The sequence below is a fragment of the Bufo bufo genome, chromosome 1 (genome assembly GCF_905171765.1).
Source record: "Bufo bufo chromosome 1, aBufBuf1.1, whole genome shotgun sequence".
NCBI lineage: Eukaryota > Metazoa > Chordata > Amphibia > Anura > Bufonidae > Bufo > Bufo bufo.
The window spans coordinates 758,891,254-758,918,177 of record NC_053389.1 but is presented as its reverse complement, the minus strand read 5'-3'; the positions used below and the strand labels follow the sequence as shown (position 1 = coordinate 758,918,177).

Sequence of the window (26,924 nt, the reverse complement as noted above, 5' to 3'; positions counted from 1 at the left end):
AACTGTAACATGGAGACCTTTAGTACTATTATATAGTACTTTATATATGTAGCGCAAACACGACAAGAGCAGAGCCTAAAATGAAGAGCTGTCATAAAACAGATACATGCAACATGAGGATTGTACGAAACTGCACCTAATAGGGTCACGATGCAATGCCACAAATCGAAGAAAATTCTACATTTGGAAATTTAGTCATAAGTGACTTTGTCTTCATAGACCACAACACAAGTCACGTGCGACTGTGACTTACCTGCCATGTGAATGTGTTTTTACAGCCAAATCACAGATGTAGAATACTGTGCAGCCCCAGCCTAATGAAACCTGGCACAAAGCAAAAGTGGATCAGTTACCAACAGAAACCAGACTCCTCCTTTCATCTTCGAAATGACCTAAAAATTAGCTATTAAAAATAATAATGTGGTTGCTAGGGTAACCTGCTGAGCTTGCTTTTTGCAGTTTATATAAAAAATGGAGCCCTACCCGTGCATAGGTCTGAGCAGCTATTGCTTTTACTCCACTTCTGTACTGAAGGTATAATTCTGTCATTAAAAGGGTTCTCCACCTGGACAACTCGATATCGATATGCAGCCCCATATCTAGCGATCACCACCACTCTAGCCGTTCACACCAGTAATTGAAGCTGCCGGCACCTTCACATTTGGCATAACGCCCATTAAAGCAGTGGCCAGCAGAATAATAAGAGTTTATACACAGGCACATATATATGAAAAATGACAAAGACCTACAAATAAACCCTAAATGGTCACATCCAGTCCTCCATACCAAGAGCAGCTGTTTCAGAATCCGTGTTCTGTCTAATAGAGGAGTACCAAAGCAAGGGCGGGACCTACCACAGGGCAATGGCACCTATCATCAAGGCTCTCTGGATGCAATTTAGGCTGCTTTATTATCTCCGGTCTGCTGTTCCAGCAGAGAAGGCCAGGAATCTGCCAGATCTCTGCCGGCCCCAATTATAGTCAATGGAGTCCAGCGGGCAGATGGCACTATCTGGCAACGCCAGATCTGGAGAACTCCAGTAGGCTTTACTCTGCTGGAACAGCCTGCTGCAGTTGTGAGACTTGCCGTAGTCCTCGTTTGTTTAAAAGTGTTAGGCCCCTTTCACACGGGCGAGATTTCCGCGCGGGTGCAATGCGCGAGGTGAACGCATTGCACCCGCACCGAACCCGGACCCATTCATTTCTATGGGGCTGTGCACATGAGCGGTGATTTTCACGCATCACTTGTGCATTGCATGAAAAATCGCAGCATGCTCCTCTTTGTGCGTTTTTCACGTAACGCAGGCCCCATAGAAATGAATGGGGTTGCGTGAAAATCGCAAGCAAATGCGGATGCAGTGCGATTTTCATGCATGGTTGCTAGGAGACGATCGGGATGGGGACCCGATCATTATTATTTTCCCTTATAACATGGTTATAAAGGGAAAATAATAGCATTCTTAATACAGAATGCATAGTACAATAGGGCTGGAGGGGTTAATAAAAAATAATTTAACTCCCCTTAATCCACTTGTTCGCGCAGCCGGCATCTCTTCGGTGATGGACCATGTGATGAGCGCAGTGACGTCATCAAAGGTCCTATTCCTCACAGAACAAGACAGAAGAGATGCCGGCTGCGCGAACAAGTCGATTAAGGCGAGTTAAATTTTTATTTTTTTTAACCCCTCCAGCCCTATTGTACTATGCATTCTGTATTCAGAATGCTATTATTTTCCCTTATAACCATGTTATAAGGGGAAATAATACAATCTACACTACAACTAACCCAAACCTGAACTTCTGTGAAGAAGTTCGGGTCTGGGTACCACAGTCAGTTTTTTATCACGCGCGTGCAAAACACATTGCACTCGCACGATAAAAACTGAACATCGGAACACAATCGCAGTCAAAACGGACTGCAATTGCGTACCTACTCGCGCGGGTTTGCCGCAATGCATCGGGCCGCATCCGGACACGCTTGTCGGCAACGGTCCCTAGGGTTGATTCACACGACTGTGCAGCCCTTATTTTCTTATTTGCTTTTCTACTATCAAAAGCAACTGAAACCTTGGAAACATGACAGAAAGGAACTTTTAAAAGGGGGCTGTCCAGATTCCGATATTGATGACCTACCTTCAGGTTAGGTCATCAATATCAGATCGGCAGGTGTCCGATCAGCAGATTACAGCTCCTCCGTGCCCACTCACTTGAATGGGAAGGAGCAGTGGTAGTTACACTCTAGTGAATGGGACGGAGGAACTGTAATTACACTGCTTGCTGCTGCAGTATTGATGGCGAGCGCTCATATTACCCCTGCACGCTGCTTTGCTTATATTCTCTGCCATTACTACAAGCTGTACAAGTTGTCCTCCTTGGATTCTTTCTTCCTCTCAACACTGACAGAATATGGGGATTTAAGGCGATTTAGACGGGCCGATGAGCAGCAGATTGTCGGGAAGGAAGTGTTCCTTTCCAATAGTTGCTGCTCATTCAGTGGAGGTGAAAAGCTGCATTTACTTGCAACAATCTCCTCCACAGTAAGAGGACAAGGGATCTCTCTAGCGATCGCTTGTCCTCATACAGCTGCATTGTTTCTGGGCAGCAGATTGCGGTTTGGATAGCACGATCTGTTGCCCAAAAACAATAGGTGCCTGCACCCAATGAACAGCAGCACCTTTACACGGGCAGATTATTGGGAACTAGATCTGGCTGTCTAAATCTACCTTTAGAGAAAAGGAGCCATGCTCTTACAGCTCAGATCCAGCAGCAGTACCAGCTAGGTGAAGGTAGGAAAGTTCTTATGAAAACTATTTAGAAAGTTGCTTAATTGTGCATTCAAGAAGCAAAATGAACAAAAAAAATTTAAAATTAAAAAAAAAAAAAGGTGTCCATAGACTTTAAAGAGACCATCTCATTAGGAGGACCTGCTTCAGCATTATGCTTTAAACTTCTTCACACTGCATAACACAGCACTACACAAATACAAAAGGCCCAGACTTACCGTACTAGATGTCTAGACCTGCACTAGATCTATCACAAGGGCTCAGACAGGATGATAAATCGGGTGCAGGGATAGACACTTTCCCCCCCCCAACTCTATACCACTACCTGAATTTTGGAGCAGAAGTTGTATCTGAGGCCACGTCCCTTTCCCCATTAAGTCCCATCCCGTTTTGAGCAACTCAGAAAACCTGTTGAAAGCCTAGAATCAATGATGGCTAAACTCCAGCTGTGGTGAAACTATAACCCCTGGCAAGCTCCTTTCATTTCTATGGAGTTCTTAGAGCAGCCAAACAAGTATACATCTTTGGAGTCGGTTTTAAACCCAGCTGGAGTGCCGGAGGATAGCCATCACAGGCCAAGATGTACCAAATCGCATCAAAACTGTGCAACTTTTTTTTTAGACAGGATCGAAGCTCAGACCCATTATTAAATCTGGGCCAAAGTGTGGTCCAGTAGTAGGCCCTATAGTGCGCAGGGCACTTCTACAATCTTGAGACTGGCTGACCTGTTTGGAATGGCCATTCTCTTATGACCCAATTTTCCATTCTTCTCATCAATCATGGAACAGGTTACTGGAGAGAGGCATCTTTGGTGGACTCCTACTAATCATAGTCCACATCTGTTCACCTGTGAACGTCCCTATCCATCTATGTTGGATCTATTATCTACATACATACATACACACACAAACCGCGTGACACCATGGTTTCAATATATAGAGATATATATATTTTTTTATTTATGCAAAACGCACATTTTTCCAGCACGTAGCACAAACCCTAGATATTTAAATAGGAACCGGACATTTAACCACACTCACCAGCAGGATATATCCCTGGCCTGTTTGCCTGTGTCTGGAAAGAGTCATCTGGTTTTTTGGCTTTGCAATAAATCTGTACTTCAGTCGAGGAGGCTGACGACTTTATTAACAACTGGTGGTCCCTTTTATTTATTTTTTTTTTCCCCCCCCCCCCCCCACCCCCCACTTCGTCGCCATACCTCACTCAGACTCCTTCATGGCTTATTTAAAAACAATTTGCAGGAATTTTTACTTTTTTAGAAATCCAGAAACAAAGTCCAGAAATAATCTAGAACAATAAATAAAAACAGCTATGGCTAATCAGCGTGGGTCTCAGCCGCATCATAGATGGTCTATGCAAATCACTGACCATTTGTCTGCAGTGCGCTCATGCCCTATGCACAGTTGGATGGGAGGGGGGGGGGGGGGGGGCGCGCAGCCGTTTTATTAGCTACATCAGGTTGCATGAAAATTCATCCCTTCAAAGCCTAAGGCGAATCGCTGAGATCTGAACATCTTGTACATTAAGCCTCGATCTCCAAGGGACTACCCCTCTCCCCACTGTGCAGGCGACAGCTAAATGTAAGAAATGTATGTACATGCTGCATCCTTCCCGCAGTCATGTGATATTATCACACAAAACATATATATATAAATATATATATTTATATACTGTACACAGATTCCCGCTCTGCTGCAGAGCGAATAATGCAGGTGTTGCAAGGCTGCAGGCCCTTGATTATTGCATGTACAGTGGGTGGCGCTGCCCAGGCTACTGAAGCTTTAATATCGGAAATAACATACAACGACAAGGACACGTTAACTACAGGGGGTCAGCTCCTGTATAAGATAGATAGATATACGTAGCAAAGTCACCTCAGGCTATGGCTGAGACGGTAGGAAATATAATGAAGTGTGGCACCAGGATCTTACAGTGTCCTTTAAAACCAAACCACCCTCCCGCCCCACAAAAAGGAATGAGTTATGACTTATGGACCAGCAATATTATACATGTATACACACACACGCAATCTATGTATCTTTACATTACAAAAAGATAGGGGGGGGAAAGAAGAAGTAGTGTGTAGACTAGTACACACACCGGCGTTGTGCTCTTAGCTTCCATCACCCACGGACTGGGTGTCCCCCTATAATAAAATGGGCTACCGGCCCTGCAACAAACTCTCAGGCTGGTGCTTTGTGGCAAAAAAAATGGGCATGTACACAAGTCAGCCGGCACGTGGCACCTTTGCCTGGTAGCAGAGGTATTAATAAAAGAGGAACATTGCTGGTTTCTTTGAAATGGAGATCTGCAGATAACATAGTCGACAATTTCTATTCACAAAAGTTAACGTATTCCTAATCCGCAGAGTGTCTCTTTAAAATTTTCCGGGGCAGCGCTGCAGGTTTACAATAGTGCAATGATCTGGAGAGTCTGTGTTCATCTATGGAGGTGAACAGTCCGGATCCAGATCAAGTCTTGTGCTCAGCACTGCACCCAGTCATCCATTTCGTTAAAATTTGGGCACGAGGAAGAAATTAAAAAAAATTAAAAATTAAAATAAAATCTTGAATCAGTTATTCTCGAACAAGGACAGGAGGTCATCGTTCCCGCTGCTTGGAAGGTCCGGGGGTCCAAGGTAGGAGAGCAGCTCGTCCGGATTTGTCAGTTCGGGGAGAAGCTGGAAAGCAGAGAGGATGGGCGTATTGGAACACGCGGTAGATCGACAATAAAAAGAAAAAGAAATTTAATGTGGAAGAAAAAATCTTACATCAAGGGAGGGTTCGCTCACATCGCCTCCAGCTGGGATTCCCACTGAAGGATTAAAAGCCAGATCGCTGCCAGGCTGAGCCAATGTCTGCCGCTGCGGGTTCCGATGGTGAAGCTGCTGCGGGGATTGACTGTTGAGGTTGGCGGTATGAAGTGACTGGGAGGGATTGTGTGATGCGTCTATCCGCCCTGTAGGAGGGACCTGCAAATATACCAAGTGCAAAATAATTGGCACTGAGAGTTACACAGCCTGCCGCTAATATGAATGTCGCTAGGTAATAGTGGAATCCAGATGGGTATTCAGGCGCTGGCAATAAGGGCTCATGTGCACAGCTGTAGTTTCTGTCCGCATCCAATCCGCATTTTTTTTGCGGATTGGATGCAGACCCATTCTTTTCAATGGGACGTCAAATGAAGCAGACAGCACACCGTGCACTGTCCACATCCGTATGCCAGTCCGAAAAGCATAGGCCATGTCCTATTCATGTCAGTTTTGTAGACAAGGACAGGATGTTTGTAGGAGTGAAGAAAACGGCAGCATGCACACGGCCTGGGATCTGGAGACAGAAAACCACTTACGGCCATGTGCATGAGACATCACCCTGGAACAGTCATAGCTTCTTATATGGGACGCAGCAACCTGTCTCCATGCCCCTACCTTTATAAATGCCATGCTAGCATTGTTTTCCTTACCTGCCCACTTAAGGGTGGACCTCCGCTCTTTTCCTGGTTCATCATCTGGTTTGGAATGTCAGACTGATAGGAGATGGGTGGCGGACCATTCGGGGTGAAGTCATTCATTGTGGGCGTGCTTGGGTTAGAGGACGGGAAGCCGCCTTCAGGAAATCCCCCTTGATTCTGGAAAGTTGGGCCTAGAAGGGATAAAGGAATGCACGGTGATTGGATTTCTCAGTTGTTCCCTGTGAAGTCTAGTCAGTGAATCTAGAAACGTTCTGATACCTTCCACAATGTTCAAGATCTCCGCTTGCAGTTACTTCATGGTGCACTGATTGTTTACATGCAGGGGATGAAAATGGCCCTATAATCTCTTTCTCCTGATCGATCTGACGTGAAGGGTGGAGAGACACCGGCGGCACCCAGCGCAGGATCTCCAGGAGAGATCCTATCAACCAGAATAGGACTGAGCACCATATGGTGGTCTCAACCACGTACCGCCCGGTGTGCTTCTCTCCACACCTAATGTGAGATGAGGGACACTTCAAACCCCAGTCGAGTTGTTGGAGATCAGGCACATGAGAAATCTTTCCTGAACTGGACTTTTACCCAATGGCAGTGGGAGCAGTACTAGTAAAGATGGGTTTTCCACCTCACACTAGGTTCACACACAGTTTGACGCAGATTTCCCTTCATGTTTTTCAGCCAAAATCGAAAAGTGGATTCAAAACGATTTGGAAAAAATTCTCCTTCCTGCTGGATCCACTGGAGGGAAATCTGCCTCAAACGCATGCTCCAAAAAACGAATCACACATGGCAGAAAGGGCACAGAGGCCTTACCCAGGCTGTCAGGAGTACCCGCTACTCTGCAATGAAGAGCGACAAACACTGGATAAAATAGCAGGACCTGGTGGAACAGAGGAGGACACTTTCCCCTTTCGGCATTTGCCAGTAAAATCCCATTAGAGTCAATAGGGAAGTTAAAGTGCTTCTCCCATCTGTGAAATTTATAGCATAGCGCTAGGATGCGCCATAATTAGCAGATAGGTGCGGGTCCCACCTCTGGTCCTCTCTATTCACTGCTACAGGACTTCTGAAAAAATAGCTGAACAATCGCAGTGAATGGGGGGCAAGCTACGCATGTGCAGCATGCTTTCCTTTACTCTGGTGCACCGATCCAGAGATGGGACCTGCCCCTGTAGGGAAGTTATGGCATATCCTTGTGATATGCCATAAGTGTCCCGGATGGGAATACCTCTTTAGAAAATGTGTAGACACAAGCTCTAATCATAGAGGCAACATCCAGCAAAAAAAAAGTAATAGTAAAAAGGGTTTATTAAAAGGGGTTGTCCAATTTATTTTTTTATTGATAATCTATCCTCAGGGTAGGTCATCAATCTCAGATTGGCGGGGGTCCGACGCCCAGCACCCCCACCCATCAGCTAGTTGAAGAGAAGGCGCGCTTTGCCAGAGCCTCCATCTCTTCATTGTTTACCTGCTCGCTGTCGACAGCGCAGATGCGAGCAGGTGTAATTACAAGAAACCGTCCCGTTCACTTCAATGGGACAGCTCCTTTCTATAGACTTGAATCTGGTATGAACATAGCCAAGTTATAAAATAATATGTCCAAGAATACTGCTCTGAAAAGGTTGTCTCACTTCAGCAAATGGCATCATGTAGAGAAAGTTAATACGGGGCACTTACTAATGTATTGCCATTCTCCATATTGTCTCCTTTGCCGTCTGGATTCATTTTTCCATCGCATTATACACTGCTCGTATCCAGGTGTTACGACCACCGCGGTTGGATTGCAGGGTGGTCATGCTTGCACACTGTAGGAAAAAAGCACCAGCCTCTCTGAAGGCAGAGACCATGGGAATGTGCATAGGTTAGTGCTATGTCTTATAGTGTGCAAGCACGGCCACAACTGCTGGATTGCAGGGTGGCCATAACACCTGGATACGAGCAGTGTATAATGCGATAGAAAAATAAATCCAGCCGGCAAAGGAGACAATATTGACAATCACAATACATTAGTAAGTGCCTTGTATTCACGTTATCTACATGATAAATGCAATTTGCGGAAGTGACACAGCCCCTTTAACCCCTTAAGGACATAGGAAGTACCGGTACGCCCTATTTCCCGAGTCCTTAAGGACCAAGGACGTACCGGTACGTCCTAACTTTTAAATCGGGATTCCGGCGCCCGAGGGGTTAAACGGAACGGGATTTCGGCTGAAATCCTTCAGCCGGCATCCTGTGACAACGCCAGGGGGGGTGATGTGACCCCCCCGTGTCGGCGATCGCAGCAAACCGCAGGTCAATTCAGACCTGCGGTTTGCTGCGCTTTTTGCAGTTTCTGATGCCCGCGGTCCCTGACCGCGGGGATCAGAAACTTTTGAGTGCCTATAATCTATATTTTTCACCCCCCCCCTGCACCCCTGCATGATTTGATGCCGGCGGGTGGTGCGGGGGGGGGGGTGTCGCAGGCGGTGGGGGCGTTGCGGGAGGCGGGCGGTGCGGCAGGCGGGATCGCGATCCCCCGCCCGCCTCCCCATGAACGATCGTTGGCTTCTAGTGGTTATACCAGGGTGCCAGCACATTGCTGGCACCCTGGTATAAACGGCTGACATCTGTGCAGATGTCAGCCGTTTAACCCTTTCCATACCGCGGTCCGTACGGACCGCTGTATGGAAAAAGTTATCTGTCATCGGTCAGGGAGCTCCCTCCCTCTCCATCGGGGGGCTGCTGTGCCTTTGCAGCCCCCCGATGGAGAGGGAGAGAGCCCCCCGACAGCCCCCCGCTTACCCTTCCCCGTCTGCGAAGTTCTGAGCAGACGGGGAGGGTTCCCATGGCAACAGGACGCCTGCTCAGGCGTCCTGCTGTCCATGGTGCTGAACAGATCTATGCTGAAAGCATAGATCTGTTCAGTGTAAGTAAAATACAGTACAGAATATATATTGTACTGTACTGTATTATACAGACATCAGACCCACTGGATCTTTAAGAACCAAGCGGGTCTGGGTCAAAAAAATGTAAAAAAAAAAAGTGAAAAAAGTTAAGATAAAAAAAAAACATTTATCACTGAATAAAAATTAAAAAAATAAACTAAACTACACATATTAGGTATCGCCGCGTCCGTAACGACCTGATCTATAAAATGGTCATGTTACTTTTCCCGCACGGTGAACGCCATAAAAATAAAAAAATAAAAACTATGAGAAAATTGAAATTTTGCCCACCTTACTTCCCAAAAAAGGTAATAAAAGTGATCAAAAAAGTCGCATGTACGCCAAAATAGTACCAATCAAACCGTCATCTCATCCCGCAAAAAATGAAAAATGAGTAATACACACTGTATTACTCATACAGCCAATGCATTCCAATACAGAAGTATTGGAATGCATTGTAAAAGGGATTAGACCCCCAAAAGTTGAAGTCCCAAAGTCGGACAAAAAATAAAGTAAAAAAAAAAGTTGAAAAAAAAAAGTTTTCCCCCCAAAAAATTAAAAGTTTCAAGTAAAAATAAACAAAAACGTAATTTTCCCCAAATAAAGTTAAAAAATTAGGTAAAAAATATATAGGTATCGCCACGTCTGTATCGACCGGCTCTATAAAAAAGGCGTTTGCCCACCAAAATAGTACCAATCTAACCGTCACCTCATCCCGCAAAAAATGAGCCCCTACCTGAGACAATCGCCCAAAAAATAAAAAAACTATGGCTCAGAATATGGAGACACTAAAACATCTTTTTTTTGTTTAAAAAATATTATTGTGTAAAACTTACATAAATAAAAAAAAAGTATACATATTAGGTATCGCCACGTCCGTATCGACTGGCTCTATAAAAATATTACATGACCTAACCCCTCAGATAAACACCGTAAAAAAAATAAAAACTCTGCTAAATAAACCATTTTTTGTCACCTTACATCACATAAAGTGTAATAGCAAGCGATCAAAAAGTCATATGCACCCCAAAATAGTACCAATCAAACCATCATCTCATCCCGCAAAAAATGAGACCCTACCTAAGAATTGCCCAAAAACTGAAAAAACTATGGCTCTCAGAATATGGACACACTAAAACATGATTTTTTTTGCTTCAAAAATGAAATCATTGTGTAAAACTTACATAAATAAAATAAAAGTATACATATTGGGTATCGCAGCGTCCGTAATAACTTGCTCTATAAAAATATCACATGACCTAACCCATCAGGTGAATACCGTAAAAAAAAAAAACGGTGTAAAAAAAGCTATTTTTTGTCACCTTACATCACAAAAAAAAGTAATAGCAAGCGATCAAAAAGTCACACGCACCCTAAAATAGTGCCAATTAAACCATCATCTCATCCCGTAAAAATCATACCCTACCCACGGTAATCGCCCAAAAACTGAAAAAATTATGGCTCTCAGACTATGGAAACACTAAAACAGGATTTTTTTTTGTTTAAAAAAAGAAATCATTGTGTAAAACTTACATAAATAAAAAAAAATGTATACATATTAGGTATCGCCGCATCCGTGACAACCTGGTCTATAACAATATCGCATGATCTAACCTGTCAGATGAATGTTGTAAATAAAAAAAAAAAACGTGCCAAAAAAGCTATTTCTTGTTACCTTGCTGCACAAAAAGTGTAATATAGAGCAACCAAAAATCATATGTACCCTAAACTAGTACCAACAAAACTGCCACCCTATCCCGTAGTTTCTAAAATGGAGTCACTTTTTTGGAGTTTCTACTCTAGGGGTGCATCAGGGGGGCTTCAAATGGGACATGGTGTCAAAAAAACCAGTCCAGCAAAATCTGCCTTCCAAAAACCGTATGGCATTCCTTTCCTTCTGCGCCCTGCCGTGTGCCCGTACAGCTGTTTACGACCACATATGGGGTGTTTCTGTAAACTACAGAATCAGGGCCATAAATAATGAGTTTTGTTTGGCTGTTAACCCTTGCTTTGTAACTGGAAAAAAAATATTAAAATGGAAAATCTGCCAAAAATTTGAAATTTTGAAATTGTGTCTCTATTTTCCATTAAATCTTGTGCAACACCTAAAGGGTTAACAACGTTTGTAAAATCAGTTTTGAATACCTTGAGGGGTGTAGTTTCTTAGATGGGGTCACTTTTATGGAGTTTCTACTCTAGGGGTGCATCAGGGGGGCTTCAAATGGGACATGGTGTAAAAAAAAACAGTCCAGCAAAATCAGCCTTCCAAAAAAACCAAACGGCGCACCTTTCACTCTACGCCCTACTTTGTGCCCGTACAGTAGTTTACGGCCACATATGGTGTGTTTCTGTAAACGGCAGAGTCAGGGCAATAAAGATACAATCTTGTTTGGCTGTTAACCCTTGCTTTGTTAGTGGAAAAAATGGGTTAAAATGAAAAATTAGACAAAAAAATTAAATTCTCAAATTTCCTCTCCATTTGCCAATAACTCTTGTGCAACACCTAAAGGGTTAATAATGTATGCAAAATCAGTTTTGAATACCTTGAGGGGTGTAGTTTCTTAGATGGGGTCATTTTTGGGTGGTTTCTATTATGTAAGCCTCGCAAATCGACTTCAGACCTGAACTGGTCCCTAAAAATTTAGTTTTTGTAAATTTCTGAAAAATTTCAAGATTTGCTTCTAAACTTCTAAGCCTTATAACATCCCGAAAAAATAAAATATCATTCCCAAAACAATTCACACATGAAGTAGACATATGGGGAATGTAAAGTCATCACAATTTTTTGGGGTATTACTATGCATTACAGAAGTAGAGAAACTGAAACTCTGAAATTTGAAAATTTTTCCAAATTTTTGGTAAATTAGGTATTTTTTTGTGCAAAAAAAATAATTTTTTTGACTTCATTTTACCAGTGTCATGAAGTACAATATGTGACGAAAAAACAATCTCAGAATGGCCTGGATAAGTCAAAGCGTTTTAAAGTTATTAGCACTTAAAGTGACACTGGTCAGATTTCCAAAAAATGGCCTGGTCCTTAAGGTGAAAATGAGCCCGGTCCTTAAGGGGTTAATGTGTGCTCTCAATATTAGTAATGATCAAGAAACTGCAAGTTACAGCAAAAAGACAAAAAAAAAAATGAAAGGGGTTGTCCCACTAAAAAATAAATAAAAATAAAGTCTACATTTTTCATACTGGCACCTGGATCTGGAGACTTTTGTAATTGCACGTAATTCAAAATTTTGTATAGCCACTAAAATGTATCTTTATAGCGCCACCTGCTGTTTGCTCCAATTCTAATTTCTCTGCCCTTCTCACTGAGATGGAAATGTATGCTCAGTTCCATCCTTCCACCAACAGCTGCAGTAGAAAGGACACCCCCTAAAACTGCCAGCTTTGAGCGATGAATGGGGAGAGCTCTGGATCCATGTGAGGTACAGGGTTCTAAGCTTGTTAGAAAGATCATGTACTATATCATAGCAAATTTTAATTTTTTACATTAATCATGAGATATTCCCTGCAAGTGATTGCAAAACCGCATCTGATTACTCACCCTGTTGGCCGCCGTAGTCTGATCGCACACCACCTGACTGCATACTATTGAAGGGAGAAGAATTTGGTCCCAGTGCAGCGATCATTTCCATAACATTTGGCATAACCATGTGTGCTGGGCTCAGGCTCCGACAACGCTTCAGTACTGGTCCATCTGCTTCTTCCTTGATGTGGGTGTCTGGCTTCACAGGGACAGGCTTCCAGCAACAGGAGGGATCAATAGTAATCTCTTCATAATCAGAGCTAGCAAACAGAACACAATGTATGAAAAGCCCAGAATTCATTGAAATTGGATACAAAACAAAGTTACAAATGAGATTCTATGAGACATAACCATAGGTGATCATGACATGTACTATACTCCGGTAATACTCACTTCTGGATATACAGCAAGGTTCCCAGCATGTACTGGTCAACTTCCAAGCCCTCTAATAGGGCGGTTTTACTGCAAAACAAAAAAGAATTGCGTCATTCATAAGCATTTTCCAGCTTTACAATGGCATCTCTGGATATTGCTTTACAGCGAGATAATAGACTTGTAATTAATGTGCCATCTATCCATCCAACTGCTACACTGATGCTACTCGTGCCAGTCACTTCACTGGTTGCCCGTCCACCACAGAATACAATTCAAACTTCTCACCCACAAAGCTCTCCACAGTGCTGCACCTCCATAGATCTCCTCCCTCATTTCCATCTACCACCCTACTCGTTCTCTCCACAGTGCTGCACCTCCATAGATCTCCTCCCTCATTTCCATCTACCACCCTACTCGTTCTCTCCACAGTGCTGCACCTCCATACATCTCCTCCCTCATTTACATCTACCACCCTACTTGTGCTCTCCACAGTGCTGCACCTCCATACATCTCCTCCCTCATTTCCATCTACCACCCTACTTGTGCTCTCCACAGTGCTGCACCTCCATACATCTCCATCTACCACCCTACTCGTGCTCTCCACAGTGCTGCACCTCTATACATCTCCTCTCTCATTTCCATCTACCACCCTACTCGTGCTCTCCACAGTGCTGCTCCTCCATACATCTCCATCTACCACCCTACTTGTGCTCTCCACAGTGCTGCACCTCCATACATCTCCTCCCTCATTTCCATCTACCACCCTACTTGTGCTCTCCACAGTGCTGCACCTCCATACATCTCCTCCCTCATTTCCATCTACCACCCTACTTGTGCTCTCCACAGTGCTGCACCTCCATACATCTCCATCTACCACCCTACTCGTGCTCTCCACAGTGCTGCACCTCTATACATCTCCTCTCTCATTTCCATCTACCACCCTACTTGTGCTCTCCACAGTGCTGCACCTCCATACATCTCCATCTACCACCCTACTCGTGCTCTCCAGTGCTGCACCTCTATACATCTCCTCTCTCATTTCCATCTACCACCCTACTCGTGCTCTCCACAGTGCTGCACCTCTATACATCTCCTCTCTCATTTCCATCTACCACCCTACTCGTGCTCTCCACAGTGCTGCACCTCTATACATCTCCTCTCTCATTTCCATCTACCACCCTACTTGTGCTCTCGACAGTGCTGCACCTCCATACATCTCCTCCCTCATTTCCATCTACCACCCTACTTGTGCTCTCCACAGTGCTGCACCTCCATACATCTTCTCTCTCATCTCCATCTACCACCCTACTCGTACTCTCCACAGTGCTGCACCTCCATACATCTCCCTCATTTCCATATACCACCCTACTCGTGCTCACTGTTCTGTTATCAACAATATAACAAAACAATAACAAGGACAGGTGCACTCTGCAGTCTCACTAGACCCTCAAACTGATTTTAAAATTGAGAGATTAGTCAACATGTCCTACGGTGTAGAACATGTCTAAGCCTGGACACCATGCCAAGGTTTCTCAAGTAGCTCTGTTATCAACCCAAGATCGATAACCTCCATAATCAGTCCCTCTCGCTCCCGTCTTCAAGACTTTTCTCGAGCTGCACCTACTCTCTGGAATACTCTGCCCCGGAATACTAGGTCAATTCACAACTTCTCCACCTTCAAACATGCCTTAAAAACACATCTTTTCAGGCAGGCTTATCAAGCTACCTAAAATGACTTTTCCCAGACTAAACCTTTCCCCAACCAACTCCTCTGGCCTAAACTCAATCCTCTAGTAGGCCTAAACTCAATCCTCTAGTAGTCCCAAACCCGAAGCAGATCGGCCGGCACCACTCCTGTCAGTTTAATGGGTCGAATCCTACTCATCACAAAACTACCTTATGTGTCACCCCCAGTTCCTCAGATTGTAAGCTCTTGCGAGCAGGGCCCCGACTCCTACTGTTTTAGTTGCATATTAGCCAGTTACTTTTGTTTTGTACATGAACCCTATGAATTTGTAAAGCACTGCAGAATATGGTGGCGCTATATAAATAAATATTATTATGTGCCAGTCACTGCCTGCAGTGATATCCATGGAGATCTAGCACCATCTGCTGTTTGTTAGTAGGTACTACAACCGTAAAATACATTTAATTCTCATCAGCGTGCCTTTTCACTTTAGCTACATGTTTTAGCAGTTATGGATGAACTAAATAAAATAAATTAATAAATTAGATAGTAGCTCATTGAGCAATGTTATCACAGCATCCTTACTGAAACTTCTTATCACAAGCTGCCTCCTGACCCAACCATGCTTTTAAATGGCAACAGAGTCCACCACTGAAGCACATTACTATGAACATCATAGAGACACTTTATTTGGTGACAGAATTACCCTAGAATTGAACAACTCCTGACCCATCCCTAGGAAAGGCGGCCAACAAGTCACTGACCAACTATTAGGGAGTAGTTTTGGTGCTGTAAGTGCACAGCTTCAGCCATTGTGTAGTGCACAGAGCTGGTAACTGCAGCACTGGTCCCGATGAAGTGATCCGCAGGGGCGCCAGGTGACACTGATGTCCTATCCTAATGAGACGTCATCACCTGTACCCCTTTAAGGAATGTTCACATTGACCATTTACCTCCATTAATTACCTTCTGCGGATTTTCATTTTGTCAGATTCACCCTTTGCATATGGTGAATGCATAAGGGGAAACCTGGGCGGCCAAATCCACGTGCAAACCCGCATCACGTGCATTTAGCTTAAGGCATTGCTTGCTAGAACAGCTTCCAGCAACAATGACCATCTCCACATGGCTGGAGGACATGCCTGCCCATGGGCTTCAAGAATACTCAGGATGGAGATGTCCATCAGATCCTTGCAAACAACTTTTCCAAGCACCAGTCAGTTGAGCAAAAAGGAGGAGCTTTTAAAAAAAAAAAAAAGAAATGGTCACCTACAACAGAAAAATCTCTAAGGCTACTTTCACACTAGTGTTCGGGTGTCCGCTCGTGCGCACCGTTTGAAGGGGCCCCGAACGCATCCATCTGGCCCCAATGCATTCTCAGTGGAGGCGGATCCACTGAGAATGCATCCGCCTGCCAGCGTTCAGCCTCCGCTCAGTGAGTGGACACCTGAACGCTGCTTGCAGCGTTCGGGTGTCCGCCTGGCCGTGCGGAGGCGAGCGGATCCGTCCAGACTTATAATGGAAGTCAATGGGGACGGATCCGCTTGAAGATGACACAATATGGCTCAATCTTCAAGCGGATCCGTTCCCCATTGACTTTCAATGTAAAGTCTGAACGGATCCGCTCAGACAACTTTCACACTTAGAAAATTTTCTAAGTTTTAATGCAGACGCATCCGTTCTGAACGGATGCGAACGTCTGCATTATCGGAGCGGATCCGTCTGATGTTTCATCAGACGGATCCGCTCAGAACGCTAGTGTGAAAGTAGCCTTAAAAGGTCAATATGGGAAGAAGGAGCCATGTCTGACACTTACTTGCACACAGGGCATCTCCAGGTCCCACGTTCACAGTTCAGCTGCAGGTACGATTCCAGATCAAAGCACTGCAGAGCAAACAGGCCAGAATAAGACATCTACCACGAGTGGGGTTATACAGTCCAATCAGTTCCAAACCTGTATTGCAGATATCTTCCACCTCGTCATGTACGTGGTGTTGAACCTCGAACCCAAGTGCTGGCAGTAACTAATAAGCCTATGACACAGCGTCAGGTCCAATTTCATTAATATACCAAAGTCTCCTGCTAAAATTTCTAGATTAAATTTCCATCTCCTGAAGCAGGACTTCTTGCGTATCACTAAAATGACAGCACCCACACTGGCACGAAGTAAGGCACATCGTATGCCTCATATTATATAGGTTGCACAGAACTGCAGCATTCATGCACAATACTAAAACCAGGAGCTCTCAGCTCTGTCCCGGATGTAAAATTCACCCTGGATAAGATCTGGCACTGTCCAAAACTCCAGAGGTAGTGGCCCCCAAACCCTTTTAACTAGATACACACGTGGACAAAAAACTGTTGGCACCCTTCAGTTAAAGAAAGAAAAACCCACAAAGGTCATTGAAATAACTTGACAAACTGACAAAAGTAATAACTAAAGATTTACTGAAAGTGACATTGCTTTTGAATAGTGGTTCAACAGAATAATTTATAATGAAATTGGCCTGGACAAAAACAATGATACCCCCTAACTTAAAGGGGTTGTCCCATGAAAAATATCCTACAGTTCTCAAACTAGCACCTGGATCTGAATACTTTTGTAATCGCATATAGTTAAAAGCTTAGTACAGCCACAGAGTTTTTCAATAGCATATATGTATGACGCCACCTGCTGTGACCTGCTCACTAAGATGGCCGCACATGCTCAGTTTCATCCTGAGCTGTGATAGGGAGAGCTAAGACACGCCCCCTGAGCTGCAGCAGAGAAGACACTCCCCCGGAGCTGTCAGCTTGATATAAATCTAGCAGAGCAATGAATGTGGAGGTCTCTGGATCCATGTGAGGTACAGGGCTGGTTCTAGCTTTGTTAGGCTACTTTCACAATAGCGTTCAGAGCGGGTCCGTCTGGTGTCTGCACAGACGGATCCTCTCCTATAATGCAGACGTTTGTATCCGTTCAGAACGGATCCGTCTGCATTATAGTTTAGAAAAAATTCTAAGTGTGAAAGTTGTTCAGACGGATCCGTCCAGACTTTACATTGAAAGTCAATGGGGGACGGATCCGTTTGAAGATTGAGCCATATTGGTCAACTTCAAACGGATCCGTCCCCATTGACTTACATTGTAAGTCTGGACGGATCCGTTTGCCTCTGCACGGCCAGGCGGACACCCGAACGCTGCCAGACTGATGCATTCTGAGCGGATCCGCATCCACTCAGAATGCATTAGTAGCTGGACGGATGCGTCCGGGGACGCTTGCGAGACGCTTCAAACGGAGCTCAGAAGCGGAGCCCCGACGCTAGTGTGAAAGTAGCCTTAGAAAGAGATGTCATGTACTATATGATTAATGTAAAAAAAAATAAAAAAAAAATAAATATGAAAGTCAGTCATAGGATAACCCCCTTTAATATTTTGTTGCACAACCTTTTGAGGCAATCAAGGGATTTATGTAACTCTCAATGAGACTTCTGCACCTGTCCACAGGTATTTTGGCCTGCTCCTCAGGATTGAAGGATGCATTCTCCAGACTGCAAGATTCAGCACAAGATGTTCAATAGGATTTAGATCCTATTGAACATCTTTAAAATAGTCAAGTTCTTGGATGTTTAAAACCAAGTGTTTTGGGTCATTATCCAGTTGATCTGCGACCGAGACCAAGCTTTCTGACACTGGGCAGCACATTTCGCTCCAGAATGCCTTCATAGTCTTGAGACTTCATTGTACCCTGCGGAGACTCAAGACACCCTGTGCTAGATGCAGCAAAGCAGCCCCAAAACATAACCGAGCCGTCTCCATGTATCACAGGGGGTACAATGTTCTTTTCTTTGTACAATGCATTTTTTGCATCTGAACATAGAGCTGGTGTGACTTGCCAAAAAGCTCCAGTTTTGTCTCATCTATCCAAAGGCTATTCTCCCAGAAGCAATGTGCATTGTGGTATCCACCATCATACCAAACCGCACAGTGACTGCTTCTAAACCCTACAGGCAGACTGACGGATTACATGTTGGAAGACATCTGTGATGCCAATTACAGGACACACCTTATTACCATGTCCCTATGGCCAATTGTTTTCAACCGACCATTGTGTTTTTTTTTCTCTTAAACAGAAGGGTTCCAACAATTTTGTCCACGTGTGTACAAGATTAGGGCTCATTCAGATGGCCGTATGTTGCTTCCCGCATCTGACCCGCAATTTTGCGGATTAGATGCGGACCCATTCACTTCTATGGGGCCCCAAAAGTGTCCGCATGTTTTCTTCCGTTCCACGGCCCCGCAAAACAAATAAAACATGTCCTATACTTGTCAGTGAAAATCAGGACGTTGTCCTATTTAAGTCTATGGGTCCGCAAAAATGAGGAATGCAATTTATTATTTTTTTTGCGGACATGCTGAACTGTCCACAAATAAAAACTAGATCCGCAATAAAAACTAAAAACACATGGCTGTCTTAATGAGCCCTTAGTCCATGAATATGTCTGACTAGCTATAGCTAGACTATCATACATAGCCAGAAAAATGCAAAGTGCAGCACTGCTTAGACCAGGGATGCCCAACCTGCGGCCCTTCAGCTGTTGCAAAACTACAATTCCCAGCATGCCTGCACAGCCTAAAGCTATTAGGGCATGCTGGGAGTTGTAGTTTTGCAACAGCTGGTGGGCCGCAGGTTGAGTATCCCTGGCTTAGACCAACAACCGCCCACAATAAGAGTAGCTTGGCTTTTGGAATTTGTGGCATGAAATTAGCAATAAACCGACTAAACTGAAAAAAAAAAGAAAAAGTTGAATGCTATATGCGAAGAAATTAGGCACTTGGAAAAAGAGGGCTCAGGTTGTCACCCCTTTATTACCTGGATGTGTCTACAATCATGGCCCCTGGCAGGGAGCTGAATTCTTCGGAAGGTGATTGGACATTTTAGGGACACCTTGATAGCCGTCTGTTCCACACCATCCTCCCCATTAGGCCCAGGAGTCCCGGGGATGCTGCCATTGCTGAAGTTTCTTTTAACTGTGAAAAAAATTAAATAGAATATGAGCAAAGGGGCAATTATACTAGAGAAAACAGGAAAGGAAAGAATGGAAAGAGGGGTGAAGGGTAATAAGAAAAGCAATATCTGAAGCAATGATATTACTTTTTGTGATGCAATGTTCTGCAGGGAGCAGCCTCTTCTTTATCAGACCCTGGAGGACAGATCTTACAGATGGTCGGTGAACCAGTTGGAGAACAAACAGATGAGACTGTAAGGAACAGACAGATAAGTTATATTAAACACCCAGAAACTATGCAAACAATATGTATCTACATCTCTCTCACTTCCATTTTGTCCAGGAAGCGGAGATGGGCATTTTCAGGGTCCCAGCACAGACCAGATGTCACCAGTGATTTTCTCCCGACTAGTAAAATCAACGTATCATTCCTTAACCCAGAGGAGCTGCCATCTTGTTCATGGGAAAGCGAACCAGTGGCGACAAGTTGAGACCTGCTTCAAGCAGGCACGTAGTCATGTTAGCGATGACGACCGTGCCGAGAAGTTGCAACGAGCAGGCAAACCCCATTCTTCTTATTGTTGTCAAACCTCTTGAACTCTTGGTAATTTTCAGTTTGCAGTATAATCCTTTAATTATGGGAGTGGGTCGGTGAAACATTTCACTTTGTTAGAGTCTAGAGAGTGTCCAGCTGCCATGAATGAATTAATCCAATCACACGAGTACACAAGTGCAGCAAAACAGACAATCACCTTTAAATTTGCACTCATTGACGTGATGGAACTGTATATGTTCTGGAGTGGACTTTGGCAGGATGCAGAATCTCCACCAATCTGATATTGAGCGCCTATCCCGAGGATGAGCCAGCAATATCAAAATCCTGGATAGCCCCACTTTTGGCTTCAGAAGACCAGAATCTAAGAGCGGAGATGACTCTAGTATCTGCTGAATTCAAGCGTATGACCAAAGCCTCCAAATGGACACCTTTTACTTCCCTGGTCCTGCAAGTGCAGCCGTTGAGGTCATGTCGCAGACTGCATCGGCTGGAATTGGGCATAATTTGCCTACATTAGTTTATCTATGCAGGATAGACTTTAATCATTACGGATGAAGGCAAAAGAGGTGCTGAAAAGAGGTACACAGTGTTTGGGGACAACAGCGCCACACCTGTCCATGGGATGTGCGTGTTATTGCAGCTCAGCCTTATGCACTACAATGAAGGTGAGCAACAATACCAGACACAACCCATTGACAGGTGTAGCACCAGTTCCAGCCAGGATTCTCTATTGTGGTCCAACCCTTAAGCCAGACATCTCTAGCTGCAGCTTATCTCCCAGGAGAACAAAATGATTAGGGTGATGAAATTTAAAGTACACGGGATAGTTTAACGAGGAGAACTTTAAGAGCAATTTTTTTTTAAAGAAGCCAATTGACCTGTTAGGCCAGTTTCACCGTGTGGTGGCTGCATTTCCCAGCCTGAACACTGCATCTTTTAACCTGAACTCACAGCACCGTAATGATTTAGGATACTGTAGGTCTACTGTACTGTACTCACGGCATTATGCGAGTACACTAAAGTAGACCCGCAGCCGGGCACAAACTCACAGTATCAGTTCAGGTTAAAGGAGCAGAGTCCGGTCCAGGAAATGCAGCCACCCACCACGTTCCCTGGACTGAACATGCACATATGAAATTAGGCTTCGTATATGTTTGGAGTCAGCTAATCATTTCTAGTGTCCCCAACAGGCCAAACGTGAGATTTCACTGGGGCTCCTCATGCGGTACTTACACAGCAGCAGGCGCTGACAGTGATCTGGATGCTGTTCCGGCCAGGCTGGCACACCTGCTTCAGGTAGAGAGGCTTATGGGAAGTTTTGTTGTCCCCCCGCTCAATACTCAGTGGTGTGGAGTTCACGCTAACTTGTACAGAACAAGGCCAATTGGTGTTCATCTGTCGATCTTCATGGTGGTAACATTTAAACTGCAGCTCAAGATCAGGCCTGGGAGCGAGAGAAAGTGTGAATCGCACAATAACTCACATCCACCGTACTGCATATGAAGAACCCCCCCCCCCCCCCCCCCGACGTGAGCATACCTCATCATAAGCGTCTTATACACGGATTCCCGCAGGTGATATACATGGTTACTGACCGCCAGGTTGTGCTGCAATCTAAAGGGTTCAAGGACAATCCCATCCCGTACCGGAAAGGTCAGCCTCAGCTCATCATTGGAGGCACCTAAGGGCAGAGATTCGTAGCAATATTACCTCGTTCTCCATCTTAGTTGCCCCTAGTAGTGTCTAGATTTTTTTTTAAAGACCTACCTGTGGGAGACTGGTGCAGAGAGTTGTGTGTCGGTTTGATATCAGGCAGAAATGGGGACTTGACGTCTTGACCTGGTGACATATAGGGTGGAGCACTGCTTCCTGGAGTCATGGGTGGCGTGGGATTTCCAGGCAGGGGAGAGCTGGGATATCCAGGCATGGGGCGTCCTGGCTGTAAAACAAAGTGAGTGCTTACAGCACCATACCGCTACATGGGTCGTGTCTGGTATTGCAGTTCTGCTCCACTGACGTGATTGGGGTTGAGCTGCAACACAACAACCTGTGGACAGGTGTGGCACTGTCGCTGGAAGAAAGGCCCTCTTTCCAATCCTTTAGGACCCCTTTCATCTACAGTTGTGTATAATTTTAGCTGTAAAGGGGTTTCCTGACGCTTTATCGTCGCACAACCATAAGTATTCCAGCACAGATGGTATTCTTGTGAATCACAGAAATGCCATGCTTTCACTGTGCCTTGTGGGTGATGACGCCCTAACCTTAGGGCCTATTTACATGGGCGGATGCACAGGGCACTGATCGGGAACAGTTTGTCCTGGAGTGTTCAGTTGCATTTACAGCAGCAATTATTTCCTATGAGTGGGGATGAAAGATCACTACTATGATCATTCATCCCCATACAGATTCAGGGGCATATTTATTAATACCAGCATTTTCGACGCTGGTCTTAAAGCCCTGCACTTCCGGTGGATCCGTACATAATTTGGCGGATCCACCGCCACTTCTAAATGTAAGACAGCTTCCTAGCCCTTGGACGTAGAACACAACCATAGAGATCAGTGGGCTTGAGTCTGTCATATGGACAGGACATGTACAAAATAACCCAGCTATTTAAGCAGTTCAAAACCATGCCATTTAACCTACACCCTGAACCAGGCCCATTTTACGTTTCTTTAGTACAGGCGCCTTTAACCGCTATAAAAAAAAAAAATTCCCCCATTCGCTTACGCAAATAATTTTTGTGCCTTTTTTGGCGATACATGGGCATAATTTTTTGGTCATTTATATTTGAGTATTTTTTTTATTTTCTTATTATGTCCTCTTTTCCATAATGGTCAAATAGGGGCCTGTGGCTCAAAGCTGCAGTGCCATGGTGTTTTTTTTATTTATTTTATCTTGGTGTTTTTTTTTACATTTTGGTGACATTTAACATTACATTGGTTTTATTGCCGATTTCTCCTGTGACTGAGGCCGACATATTGGCCCCAAATTCAGGGTGAATACAGCCCCCAGGGAGGTTGTACAAGACTGTGCAGCCATGCTGCAGAGCTGATAGTGTGTCTGCTAGGACCCAGCAGCTCATGTAGACACCCTGCGCTGCCGATTACATGAGCTTCCTGATCTGGTTTACACAGCACTCATTGAACACCATATATACAGTGATAGGTAAAGCAGGGACAGTAAAAAAAAACATCCCTGCCATATTTATCAGGAGCCCCGCTATATGTGTGCAGCCGCACCCCTGCAAGGACATGCAGAAACATTCTTGCAGAGATAAATGCTGAGCACCCGGACGTATATAGTTAGCAGGCGGTTAAGCGATTTTTATGGAGTGCTTTATGCTTACCCCACTCATCGTCTGACTATATGCAAAGTTTCCACCATTGAAGTTATTGCTCTGTCCATTGTATTGATCTGTAAGCTGGAGAGAAAAAGAGAAGGAAAAATGTCAGATCTGAATGATGGGACTGGCACAACAGTTTTCCACAAATCTCTATACAACTAAAATAATATGCCAGATGAGATTTGCTAAAGTGACGGGGAAGATTCATCTCCCTCCACCAGAAAACAGATGTGTTAAAAAAAAAAAAAAAAAAAAACACAAAGCAATTTTACGCCACTTTTCTGAACGAGTGGGATGGCGGCGTGGCCATCTGCCGCAACAAGTTTATCTTCATTTACGCTAGTTTTCTGGTGCAAATGAAGCCAGAAACCTACAGGTGCTCAGAGCCGTTTAGGTGCATGGATATCAACAGAAGCCTATGCAGCGCATGCACTGTGAAGCTCAGATGTCCTTGAAGGAATTCATAAGGAGAATGCAGCACCCCGCAGATAACAAGCGGTCACACTTTCTTGTATGACTAAGGCCTCTTTCACACTTGCGTTGTTGGGATCCGGCATGCACTTCCGTTGCCGGAGGTGCCTGCCGGATCCGTAACAACGCAAGTGTACTGAAAGCATTTGAAGACGGAACCGTCTTCCAAATGCTTTCAGTGTTACTATGGCACCCAGGACGCTATTAAAGTCCTGGTTGCCATAGTAGGAGCGGGGAGCGGGGGAGCGGTATACTTACAGTCCGTGCGGCTCCCCGGGCGCTCCAGAATGACGTCAGAGCGCCCCATGCGCATGGATGACGTGATCCATGTGATCACGTGATCCATGCGCTTGGGGCGCCCTGACGTCACTCTGGAGCGCCCGGGGAGCCGCACGGACGGTAAGTATGCTGCTCCCCTGCTCCCCACTACACTTACCATGGCTGTCAGGACTTTAGCGTCCCGGCAGCCATGGTAACTATTCAGAAAAAGCTAAACGTCGGGTCCGGCAATGCGCCGAAACGACGTTTAGCTTAAGGCCGGATCCGGATCAATGCCTTTCAATGGGCATTGATCCCGGATCCGGCCTTGCGGCAAGTCTTCAGGATTTTTGGCCGGAGCAAAAAGCGCAGCATGCTGCGGTATTTTCTCCGGCCAAAAAACGTTCCGTACCGGAACTGAAGACATCCTGAACGGATTACTCTCCATTCAGAATGCATTAGGATAATCCTGATCAGTATTCTTCCGGCATAGAGTCCCGACGACGGAACTCTATGCCGGAAGACAATAACGCAAGTGTGAAAGAGCCCTAAGATCAGCAACCTTCGCCACTCCAGCTACTGTAAAACTACAACTCCCAGTGTGCACGCTTACTCAACTGTTCTTGTAACAGCCATAGAAGTAAACGGAGGATTGTGGGAGTTGTAGTTTAAAAGTAGCTGATGCCTGTTGGACAATTTTTTTCATGCAGTCATTACGAGGGGAAGCTCGTCTTACAAGGAAGAAAAAAAAAAAAAAAAAGGCATGCTTAATCCTCGATAGTCTGGTTGTCCATTTAGACATTGACGCCTTAATACTTTGTCCAATGTTCAGGCAGATAGGCAGAATGAGCGCCGATGCGCGATAAAACTATCCATTGGCGCTGAAATAAATTCATATTCTGATCTCAAAACCGTATGACTATCCCTGTTATATACTGCACCTCTACAATTCAACCCGCTATACTAGTGTTATATATGAGGCAATTTATGGATGGATGGAACAATTTATTCCTCCCAATTATCCTGGAGGTGACTGTGACAGCATCGGTCTGTCATAAGTCCTATCTGATACAAGGCAAATATGCCGCAAGCTGGCAATTTCTACCTTTCGAAATCCTGTAATGACGACGTGGCACCCACTGACTTCAATTGGACTGTAGTGTGCGTACAAAACAGTCTCACTGTAGTGGACATCTGTCAGAGATGCAGATATTTTGCTAAAAGCTGGAGTACAGGACCAGTGATGGTTCCAGTACATGGACCCCACAATTCAAAACTACTGATAAGTCTTAAAAATAAAAAACATAAGAGGCAAAAAGGATTGGCCTGTCTGTGATCCTGATCATATTCCATCCAATATGGCATAATGGTTTAAAGGGGTTGCCCAGGATTTTAACACTGACGGCTTATCCTCAGGATAGGTCAATATCATATCGATGGGGGTCCGACTCCCAGCACCCCTGTCGATCAGATGTTTGAAGAGGCCGAGACGTCGGACACATGGCCTAGGTCCAGCTCAGTACCATTCAAGTGAATGGGCCTGGGCTGCAACACAAAGAACAGCCCCTATACAATGGACACCACTGTGCCCGGTAAGCTGCGAGGAGGCTGCAGTGATCACCGGAGCACTGCGACCTCTTGAAACTGCTGATCGACAGGGATGTCGGACCCCTGCAATCAGTTATTCATGACCTATCCTTAGGATAGGCACATCAAAATCCTAGAAACGCCTTTAAGGGTCTTCTCCCAGCACACGTTCACTGTATGTACCAGGAAAGCGCATGATAAATGGTATACAAAGGGGTTGCAATTATTTTGCTGGATGGAACAGCGGAACAGACTGCTATTCAATCCGTATGCTTGTAAAAAAATAAAAATAAATAATAAATCTGTTAAACGGGTAGCATAATAGTCTACGGCCGACAGATGCCACTGTTAAAGAGGTCGTCTCATCATAGACAATGGGGGCATATCGCTAGGATATGCCCCCATTGTCTTATAGGTGCAGGTCCCACACCTATATAGAGAACGGAGCTCCACAAGGTGGTGGCTGGAGGACTGTGGTCCGGCCACCACCAAGCTGGCTCCCATAGAAGTGAATGGGAGTGTAGCGCTCATGCGCGCCCCCCCCCGCTCCCATTCATTACTATGGGGCTGACTGAAATAGCCGAGCCAGCACTCTGCTATTTTCGCCGGCCCCATAGAAAATGAATGGAGAGCAGCTGCACATGCGCAGTGTGCCCTCCTTCACTTGCGGGGCTCAGTTCTCGATATAGGTGTGGGACCTGCACCTATAAGACAATTAGGGCATATCCTAGCGATATGCCCCCATTGTCCATGATGGGACAACACCTTTAAGAATCAGTCACAGCCTCTATATATATTGAAAACATTGTGAGTTTTTTTTCCCCCAGTGTCTACATTTCACAATATCAGTACAATTTACATGGAATTAGAACGGTGAAATAAAATTATAGCTAGAGAAAAAAAATAAAAAAAATAAACTGTAC

The 26,924-nt window shown here is 44.8% G+C and overlaps 1 protein-coding gene across 4 annotated transcripts in view; it reads right to left on the bottom strand.

The window, feature by feature from the left end:
• Positions 1-3,977: 3,977 nt before the first annotated feature.
• Positions 3,978-26,924, bottom strand: part of ZMIZ2 (zinc finger MIZ-type containing 2) — a 58,374-nt gene continuing 35,427 nt past the window's right edge. For all 4 annotated transcript variants that reach the window (XM_040414581.1, XM_040414580.1, XM_040414579.1 and 1 more), the window contains 12 exons: positions 23,689-23,763; positions 22,107-22,278; positions 21,879-22,020; positions 21,573-21,783; positions 19,930-20,035; positions 19,648-19,805; positions 16,612-16,679; positions 13,127-13,195; positions 12,752-12,993; positions 6,266-6,444; positions 5,574-5,774; positions 3,978-5,483 (listed from right to left, as the gene is read on the bottom strand). In XM_040414581.1, the coding sequence (XP_040270515.1) occupies positions 5,376-5,483; positions 5,574-5,774; positions 6,266-6,444; positions 12,752-12,993; positions 13,127-13,195; positions 16,612-16,679; positions 19,648-19,805; positions 19,930-20,035; positions 21,573-21,783; positions 21,879-22,020; positions 22,107-22,278; positions 23,689-23,763 (1,731 nt within the window). In that variant the 3' untranslated portion in view covers positions 3,978-5,375. The remainder of the gene's footprint in view (positions 5,484-5,573; positions 5,775-6,265; positions 6,445-12,751; positions 12,994-13,126; positions 13,196-16,611; positions 16,680-19,647; positions 19,806-19,929; positions 20,036-21,572; positions 21,784-21,878; positions 22,021-22,106; positions 22,279-23,688; positions 23,764-26,924) is intronic.